This window comes from Tupaia chinensis, unplaced genomic scaffold, assembly GCF_000334495.1.
Source record: "Tupaia chinensis unplaced genomic scaffold, TupChi_1.0 Scaffold000523_1, whole genome shotgun sequence".
Classification (NCBI taxonomy): domain Eukaryota; kingdom Metazoa; phylum Chordata; class Mammalia; order Scandentia; family Tupaiidae; genus Tupaia; species Tupaia belangeri.
This window is the reverse complement of record NW_006160036.1, coordinates 241,145-250,314: the sequence shown is the minus strand read 5'-3', so window position 1 is coordinate 250,314 and position 9,170 is coordinate 241,145. Positions and strand designations below refer to the sequence as shown.

Sequence of the window (9,170 nt, the reverse complement as noted above, 5' to 3'; positions counted from 1 at the left end):
TTACCCAGCCTTTTTTTTTTTTTTTTTTTTGCTTTAGGTTGTGTGCACTCACCAGAGATTCAGAGATATTTTCTAAGCAACCAGGTCCAGACTCAAACTGCATATTGAGCCATGTGGGATCCTGCCACTTTAACCTCCCTCCAAACCACCTGGCTGGCCCCTTCCAATCTGTTTTAGGGTGGGTCAGAAATGGAATGCGGGTCTCCCATGTGGCCCCAGCCTGCCAAGCAGCAGTAGTGAGCACATGCATCACAGCTGGACCAGATTTTCATTTTCTAAGATACATAGAGGTATAATAGGGTCAGCCAAGTAGTGAGGTAGTTAAGGCTGCTGGATAGCATGTGGCCAAATGTACATTTCGAGTCCCAGACCCAGCAGCTTAAAAAACATGCCAGGTGGGACCAGCAGTTAGCGTAATGGCTATGTCGCTGGACTCCCATGTAGTTGACCATGGTTCGAGTCCCGGACCCAGTGACTTAAAACTCACACTGGGTACATATGTGAACGTGCCCAAGAAACCGAGAGGAAAATGGAGGAGAAGGGATTGCGGTGTGGTCAATCCTCCGGGGGATGATTTCTAGCTTTCTGTCTCTCTGGGTCTGTCTGGCGAGCACACACGCCCTATAGCAAAAACCTCTCCAAAAACAAACCAGGTGCATATATCTGTGCATACTCAAATCCTGAGAAGAGAATGGAGGAGGGGACCAGCAGTTAGCGTAATGGCTATGTCGCTGGACTCCCACATAGTCGACCGCAGTTCGCGTCCCAGACCTGGTGGCTTAAAACTCACACCAGGCACGTGTGCGTGCGTGCCCAAGATCCTGAGAAGAGAATGGAGGAGAAGGGATTGCAGCGTGGCCACCCCCCTTGGGGGGGTGATTTCTCGCTTTCTGTCTCTCTGTCTCTCTCTGTCTGTCTGGTGAGCGCACGCACCCTATAGCAAAAAACCTCTCAAAAAAAGAGAAGAGAATGGAGGAGAAAAGATTGTGGCGTGGTCCTCCCCGTGGAGGTACTTTCTCACTTTGTCTCTCTTCTTATCTTTCTCCCGTGAACACATGCACCCTATAGCAAATTTTTAAAAAGAAAAAAGAAAAAAATTAAAAAGAGCCATAATATTGAATTTTTCATAGTATGAAAAAGAAAATGTAAGTTTATAACAATTAGACGAGGGGCTGGCAAGTGGCATGGTAGCTAAAGGCGCTGGACTCCCACATGGCCGACCACGGTTCAAGTCTCGGACCGGGTATCTTGCTTTCTCACTTCCTCTCTATCTCTGTCTCTCTCAGATCAAACTGGAAAAAAATAATGATAATAATAATAAATAAAGTTAAATAGAATAATTATTTAAAAAAAAAACAATTAGACGAAACTGAGTCAGAACTCTAGTGAAATCATATTAAGATTCCACAAACAGACATGTATCTCCAAAACCTCAGAGAATATCACAACTCTACCAAAGCAGAATCAGCCTCATCAATAAAGTATAAGCAAAACCACAAGTTATCACAACCACTTACATCTGCACAGCACCTAAGATGTACAAAGAACGTGCATGTACCTTATTTGAGCCAACTCAAACCTCATGATTTGAATAAGACAAGGATTATGATTTTTATTTTATTAAAAAAATGAGGCAGAGAGATGTCATGTGACTTGTCCCAGGTCACACATCTAGCAAATGACGAAGACAGAGCAGTGCTGAAGCCATCCTAACTCCAAGGCTCTGAAGGATCTGTCCGGTACTATAACGCACGGTGATTTCCCTGCTAGCAAGCCTGCAGGAAGAAGGCATTCTAAGCCTGTTTTATGTCTGGCTTTTCCGCACAGCCTCTAGAGATCAGTGAATGCTTTCAACGAAGCATGTCATTTGTAAAATAATACAATGCAGTCAGGCAGGACACCGTCATCCTGGGGCTGGGGTTGCACTCACCATTGACAACTCTCTTACACTGAAGCATCTTGAGGTCAATCAGCTCCTGTGGAGGAATCAGAGGATACTGGTCAGTCCTGAACATGTAGACCCTATGCATGGGGAGAGGATTCATTACACCCTTGATGGAGACTGCTTGACCAATCATTCCTACTACCAAAAATAAATTATAGCTTGTAAGACATGTTGTGCTGTGTGTGTGTGTGTGTGTGTGTGTGTGTGTGTGTGTGCACACGTCTGTGTGTGTATGTGGGTGTATTTATTTATACTCATGCATATATCAAAACATAGTGTGTGGGCAAGCAGATGGAGTAGCAGTTACTTTGCCAGAGTCCCACATGGCTGACCACAGTTAGAATCCTGGACCGGATGGCTTGAAACTCATGCTGGGTATGTGTGTAAGCAAGCCCAAGATCGCAACAGAATGGAGGAGAAGGGATTACCACATGGCCATTCCCCAGGGGGTGTTTTCTCACTTTCCCTCTCACTATCTCTATCTCTCCAGTGAGTATGCACCCTAGGGCAAAAACCTCTTTTTTTTAAAGAATTATTTCATTTCACTTTATTTATTTAAATTTGGCCAGAGAAGAACAGAGTAAGGGGGTGGCAGGGAGTGAGAAAGCAAGTCGCCAGGTCCAGGACTTGAACCACAGTTGACCATGTGGGAGTCCAGCGCCCTTAACCACCACATCACCTACTGAAAACTTCTTAAAAGAAAAAAAATCAAGAAACACTTATAGGGTGTAGTGAAAATGTGCTTACAGGAGAATTTATAACTATAAATATCTATCTTTTTTCATCTCAAATCAACAATCTAAACTTCTGTCTTAAGAAACTAAAGAGGGGGTTGGCAGGTGGCATGGTGGTTAAGGGTGCTAGACTCTCACATGGCTGAACACGGTTCAAGTCCTGAACCTGAAGGCTTGTTTTTCACTTTCTCTCTCTCTCTCTCTCTCTCTCTCTTTTTCTCTCTCCCTGTCTCTCTCTGATGACTAGAGCAAGTTAAATAATAATAATAATAAAATAAAATTTAAAAAAATAATTCTTTAAAAAAAGAAAATGGAGAAACAATAGAGAAAATCAGACATCAAAACTGTTCTTTGAAAATATCAGGTTGACGGGCCAGCAAGTAGCATAGTGGTTAAGGCGCTAGACTCCCTCCCATATGGTTGACCACAGTCCAGATCCTAGTCCCGGCAGCTTGCTTTCTCACTTTCTGTCTCTCTCTGGGCAAATTAAAGAAAAAATAATAATAATAAGTAAAATAAAATAAATAATTCTTAAAAAAATAAGAAAAGAAAATAACAGGCCGGCCCTGTAGTCTAGTGGTTAAGGGAACCAGATCCCCTCATGGTTGACAATGGTTCCAATCCCTGCCCCAGTGGCTCATAAAACATGGACTCCCACAGGGCTGACCACAGTTAGAATCCTGGACCCGGTGGCTCAAAACTCATGCTGGGCACATGTGCATGGATGCCCAGGATCCCAGGCACATGTGTGTACATGTCCAAAATCCCAACAGGATGAAGAAATGGACAATGGATTGTGGTATTACCATGTCCCATTGAGGGTCACTTTCTCCCTTTCTCTCTCTCTTTCTCTGGCTAGTATACATACAATTAAAACTAAAATCAAAATAAAATTCCTACTGTTGGGACAGCAGATGGCGTAATGATTACATTGCTGGACTTATGTGGTCCATCATAGTTCTAATCCCAGACCCGGGGGTCTGAAACTCATGCAGGGCGTGTGTGTGTAGTGCTCAAGATCCTGAAAGTAGAATACAGAAGGGATTGTGGCATGGCCATCTCCCCTGGGGGTTCATTTCTTGCCTTTTGTCTCTCTGCAAGCGCACGTAACCTTTAACAAAAATCTCACTAAAAAAAAAAAAAAATTCCTGGGACCAGTGGATCACGTAATGGTTGTGTCACTGGACTCCCATGTAGTTGACTGTAGTTCGAGTCTCAGACCAGGCAGCTTAAAACTCACACTGGGCGTGTGTGCATTCGGGCCCAAAATCCCAAGAGGAAACTGGAGGAAAAGGGATGGTGGCATGGCCATCCACCCTGGGGAGTGATTTCTGTCTGTCTGTCTCTGTGTCTCCAGCGAGTACATGCACCCTTTAGCAAAACATCTCTTAAAAAAAAAAAGTCCATAGTCATCTCCCCTTCTACCCCCACCACCAGTACCATTAAAGACGGAGATATCAGAAGCACTTGGGTATCTTCTTAAATTTCTCACACCCAGTAGGTGAATATATCATGATGAGGGATTGAGGGAAGTGTCCCAGGAATTTCATATTTGACCAATTGAGAACTACTGGTCATACTTCTTATCTATTAGGTCGTAGGAAAAGTCATGTGTATTTTTCCTGTTTTCCTATGCAAAAATGGGTCATGACTTTTCTGATGAGCCCATACTATCAGCTACTTCTGTAATTTGATTTAGCTTATGTTTTTGAACTTGGTACCAAAGTACTAATGTTCTCCAGTGTGACAAGCAAGTATATCTTTTCCTTTTTTAAAGAATTATTTATTTAATTTTATTTATTCATTAATTTATTTTAATTTGACCACAGAGAGACAGAGAGAGAGAAAGAGAAAGTGAGAAAGTAAGCCACTAGGTCCAGGACTCGAACCGTGATCAGCCATGTGGGAGTATGCTATGCCTTACCCACCACGCCACCTGCTGTCCCTGGCCAGCAAGTACATCTACTGACCCACTAGTTACCACTACCAGAAAAATTCTACACTTACCAAAACCAAACTCATTCAGCTTCCTTATACTGAATCTTGTCCTTTTCTTCTTCCTCCTGACCTCTGAGCTCATTCGTTCATACATGAAGTGGACACTACCTCCTAATTTTATTTTAATATTTATTTATTTATTTTATTTATTCATTCATTTATTTTAATTTGACCAGAAACAGAGAGAGAGAGAGGGAAAGTCAGAAAGCAAGTCACCAGGTCCTGGACTCGAACCATGGTCAGCCATGCGAGAGTGTCCAGCGCCTTAACCACCATGCCACCTGCTGGCCCCCTCATTTTTATTTTTTTGGTTTTGCCAGACAGTGTGTGTGCTCACCAGAGAAAGAGAGGGAGAGAGAGAGAGAAAGCGAGTGAGCATTGCACACACACACACACACACACACACACAGGGAATGGTCATGCCACAATCCCTTCTCCATCCTTTTATCCATTCTGGCAGGATTTGGGGCAGGCATACGCACACATACTTGCCTAGTGTGTTTCTCAAGCACCAGGCCCAGGACTCAGACCTCAGGGTCGGTCATGTAGGATCCAGCTGCCTTAACCACCAGGCCATGGAGTCAGCCCTGGATATTAGCTTTTAAAGGGGTCATGACAGTGAACCGTTCTGAGTTTCCATTCTGTCTCCCCCATCTCCCAGCCACTCCCACACACAAATAGAAAGGTTATACGAGTAGAAAAGGCCTCCAGGAAAGCCAGGAGCCCCTTACCTCACAGTAAACAATGTCTGCTCCATAGTCCAGGGCCAGTAACCGCATTGGGAGAGTCCCTACCCGAACCATAGGGGCTAAGATTAGTTTGTTGTGATAGCACAAAGAAAGGCTATTCCCAATCATTCCTCCTCTGCGACAGCCTGAAGAAAGAGAAAACAAGAATCAGAAATGCAAATGGAGAAATTCTCTTCTGTCACCCAGAGCAGGCTTTCTTTTTCCTTCTAACACACCCATTCTCCTCTATTTTCCTCTCAGGGTTTTGGGCAGGCATGCACATACCCAGCATGATTTTCTCTTTTTTTCTTTCTGAGAGATTGTTTGCTATAGGGCACATGCACTCACCAGAGAGAGAGACAGAAAGCAAGAAATCGCCCCCCAGGAGGGATGGCCACACCTCAATCCCTTCCCTTCTAGTCACCTCTCAGGACTTTGGGCATGCATGCACACGTGCCTGGTGTGGATTTTAAGCCACTGGGTCTGGGACTCAAACCACAGTCAACTACGTAGGAGTCCAGGAATATAAGTATTATGCCATCTGCTGGTCCCACCAGCATAATTTTCAAGCTGCTGGGTCCAGGACTCGAACTATGGTCGGCCATGTGGTAGTCCAGTGCCTTAACCACCACACCTCATGCTGGCCCGAGCCCCTGCAATTTCAAATAGAGAAGGACAGGTAGGTTTCCATGAAGAGATAAGATTTGAGTAAAGATTTGCATTGGCCACGTTGGTTTATAGTGAAAGAAAGTACAGCAGGGAAACTGGCTGCACAAGTGTCCTAAGGTAGGAGTCTGCCTGGTGTGTTAGAGGAACCACAGGGAGGCCCATATGATATGGGAGCCGAAGAAGGGGAAGAAGGAGTAACAGAAATCAAACACACAGTGTGACGGCAGTAGAAGATAGGCCACAGTGGTCAGATCACGTAGGGCCTACAGGGATACTCTAAGGACTTTATTAGCTCTGCATGAAATGAGCAAAGGAGTGGCAAGATGTTGCTCAGGTTTTCACATGGTCACACTGACTGCCAGATTGAGAGCAGACTGTTGGGATGTAGACAGGTACAGGTCTTCCTGGGGGAAGCAGGGACCAGCAGGTGGCGTGGTGGTTAAGGCACTGGACACTCCCACATGGCTAACCGCAGTTTGAAACCCAAACCTAGTGGCTTGCTTTCTCACTTTCCCTCTCTCTGTGTCTTTCTCTGGTCAAATTAAAGTAAGTGAATGAATAAATAAAATTAAATAAATAATTCTAAAAAAGAAAAAAAATTAAAAGAAAACAACTCACTTAACTAGTGTGAGATGATGGTGGTTCAGACCAGGGAGCTGGTGCTGAAAGGGGTAAGAAGTGGTCACATTCTAGAAAAACTTTGAAGGTAGAGCCAACAGGACTAAAAACTTCTCAAAAAAAAAAAAAAAAAAAAAAACCTCTAAAGATTAAAAAAAAAATTAATAAAAATTAAAAAGAGATACAATAGAAGGAAGAGGTCTGTGAGAAGAGATTACAAACATGTGAAATTACAACTGTGTTGAATACTATAAGGAGCAGTTACATAAGGTTATGGGAATCCATGTCAGCAGAGAAGAGACTAGTAGGGTTTGAGAAAGACGTCCCTTAAGAAATAATCTCTGGAGGGAACCAGCAGTTAGCGTAATGGCTATGTCGCTGGATTCCCACGTAGTCGACCGCGGTTCGTGTCCCGGACCCGGTGGCTTATAAAACTCACGCCGGGCGCGTGTGCGTGCGTGCCCAAGATCCCGAGAGGAGAATGGAGGAGAAGGGATTGCGGCGTGACCATCCCCCCTGGGGGGTGATTTCTCGCTTTCTGTCTCTATGTCTCTCTCTGTCTGTCTGGCGAGCGCACGTGCCCTACAGTGAAAATCTCTCAAAAAAAAAAAAAAAAAAAAAAAAGAAATAATCTCTGGGGACCAGTAGGTGGTGTGGTTCAAGTCCCAGACCTAGCAGCTTAAAAAAAAATCACAATAAATAAATAAATATGTTTAAAAAAAAAGAAAAGAAATCATCTCTGATCTAAGGTCTAAATGGAAAGAAGGTATTAACCAGACCAATATGTGAGGAGAAAATCTTTTCCATTTCACTAACAGCACCTCCACTCACCCAATTACTCCTCCTTAACCTACACTCCCCACGTCTACTGCATCATATGGAAATAATCATTGAACAATAAACCCTGATCTATCTGCTCTGCTGCAGCTCCACATCCTTCACTGTGCACCAAAACACCCTCCATTCATCTACTGCCAAGACTTTAGCAAAGCCTCCTAATGGGTTTCCCTAAATCCGCTCTTGCCCCTTCCTCTCCGTTCCATTCATAATAGCCAGTGTGGCATCTTGAAGAGCAACTTGGATAATACAACCTCCTGGTTCATACCCTTCGGTGGCTTCCCACTGAGTTTCTGAAAAATTCCAGACCCTTCTGAAGGCTCATAGAGTCCTGATGATCTGTCCCTACCCACCTCTCCAGCCTCACCTCATGCACCTCTCCTCACCCCCACCTCCAACCCCTATGCTCTGGTTTCCTTCCTTCTTTCCTTCCTTCCTTCCTTCCTTCCTTCCTTTCTTTTTGAGAGGTTTTGCTATAGGGCATGTGCGCTTGCCAGAAAGACAGAGAGAGACAGAAAGCAAGAAACCACCCCCCAGGGGGGATGGCCACACCACAATGCCTTCTTCTCCGTTCTCCTCTCGGGATCTTGGGCACAAACGCACATGCGCCCGGAATCAGTTTAAGCCACCAGGGTCCAGGACTCGAACCGCTGTTGACTCCATGGGAGTCTAGCAACATAGCCATTACGCCAACTGCTGGTCCCTGCTCTGGTTTTCTTTTGAAGTCTACCACACTAAGCCTCCTGTCGCCCTGGGGCCTCCCCACTTGCATTTTTCTGTCTGGAACACTCTCTTCCTCACTCATACCCAATAGGGTCCCCATGACCTCAAATGCCTCCTTTGTGGAGATGTTTCCCTACCAGACAATCAACCTGGTCACACGCTCTCATAGTGCCCGGCACTTCTCTACAGCTCAGTTACAATCCATATGTCCACAATGAGTAGTGTGGTCTCTTGTTTAATCCCCAGCTCCTCCTCCACACCAACAAGACAGGAGTGTGGCTACTTGGCTCACTGCCAAATTACTAACGCTGAGCCCAATACCTGGCCTTTCATGGCTGCTGAGTAAGTGTGACTGAGCACTCACCTCAGTGGTGGCTGAGGGGATGCTCTCTTATAGGGTGAGTGGTCTGGGAACTCCCTCTGACACAGTCAGAGATGCCTGACATGCTCTGCTTCCAAGAAGACACCACTTAATTTTTTTTTTTGAGAGATTTTTTTCTATACAGCACGTGCACTTACCAGAGAGACAGAGAGAAACAGGGAGACAGAAAGTGAGAAATCACCCCCCAAAGGGGATGGTCATGCCACAATCCTTTCTCCTCCATTCTCCTCTTTTGGGCATGCATGCACACATGCCCGGCTCTAGTTTAAGCCACTGGGTCCAAGACTCAAACCGTGGTTGACCACATGAAAGCCCAGCAACATAGCCATTACGCCAACTGCTGGTCTCAAGAAGGCACTCCTTGTGAAGCTAGGCAGTCCCTATCGCTTCCCCATTTACTGCCACCATCATTCACCCTGTCCTGAAGTTATACTCTGATGACTATTTAGTAATTCATTCTCAGACAAATCATTGTAATATTCTTTTTCTTTTTTAAATTTGCTATAGGATGAGTGTGCTCACCAGAGAGAGAGGGA

At 44.8% G+C, this 9,170-nt stretch overlaps 1 protein-coding gene and 1 pseudogene across 2 annotated transcripts in view; one reads left to right on the top strand and one right to left on the bottom strand.

Annotated features, from left to right (window-relative positions):
* The window catches only part of DUS2 (dihydrouridine synthase 2), a 64,125-nt gene that overhangs the window by 45,610 nt on the left and 9,345 nt on the right, over positions 1 to 9,170 (bottom strand). For both annotated transcript variants that reach the window (XM_006156896.2, XM_027775084.1), the window contains 2 exons: positions 5,409 to 5,551; positions 1,931 to 1,976 (listed from right to left, as the gene is read on the bottom strand). In XM_006156896.2, the coding sequence (XP_006156958.1) occupies positions 1,931 to 1,976; positions 5,409 to 5,534 (172 nt within the window). In that variant the 5' untranslated portion in view covers positions 5,535 to 5,551. The remainder of the gene's footprint in view (positions 1 to 1,930; positions 1,977 to 5,408; positions 5,552 to 9,170) is intronic.
* LOC102497726 (serine/threonine-protein phosphatase 4 regulatory subunit 2 pseudogene) overlaps positions 6,710 to 9,170 on the top strand; it is a 5,775-nt pseudogene continuing 3,314 nt past the window's right edge.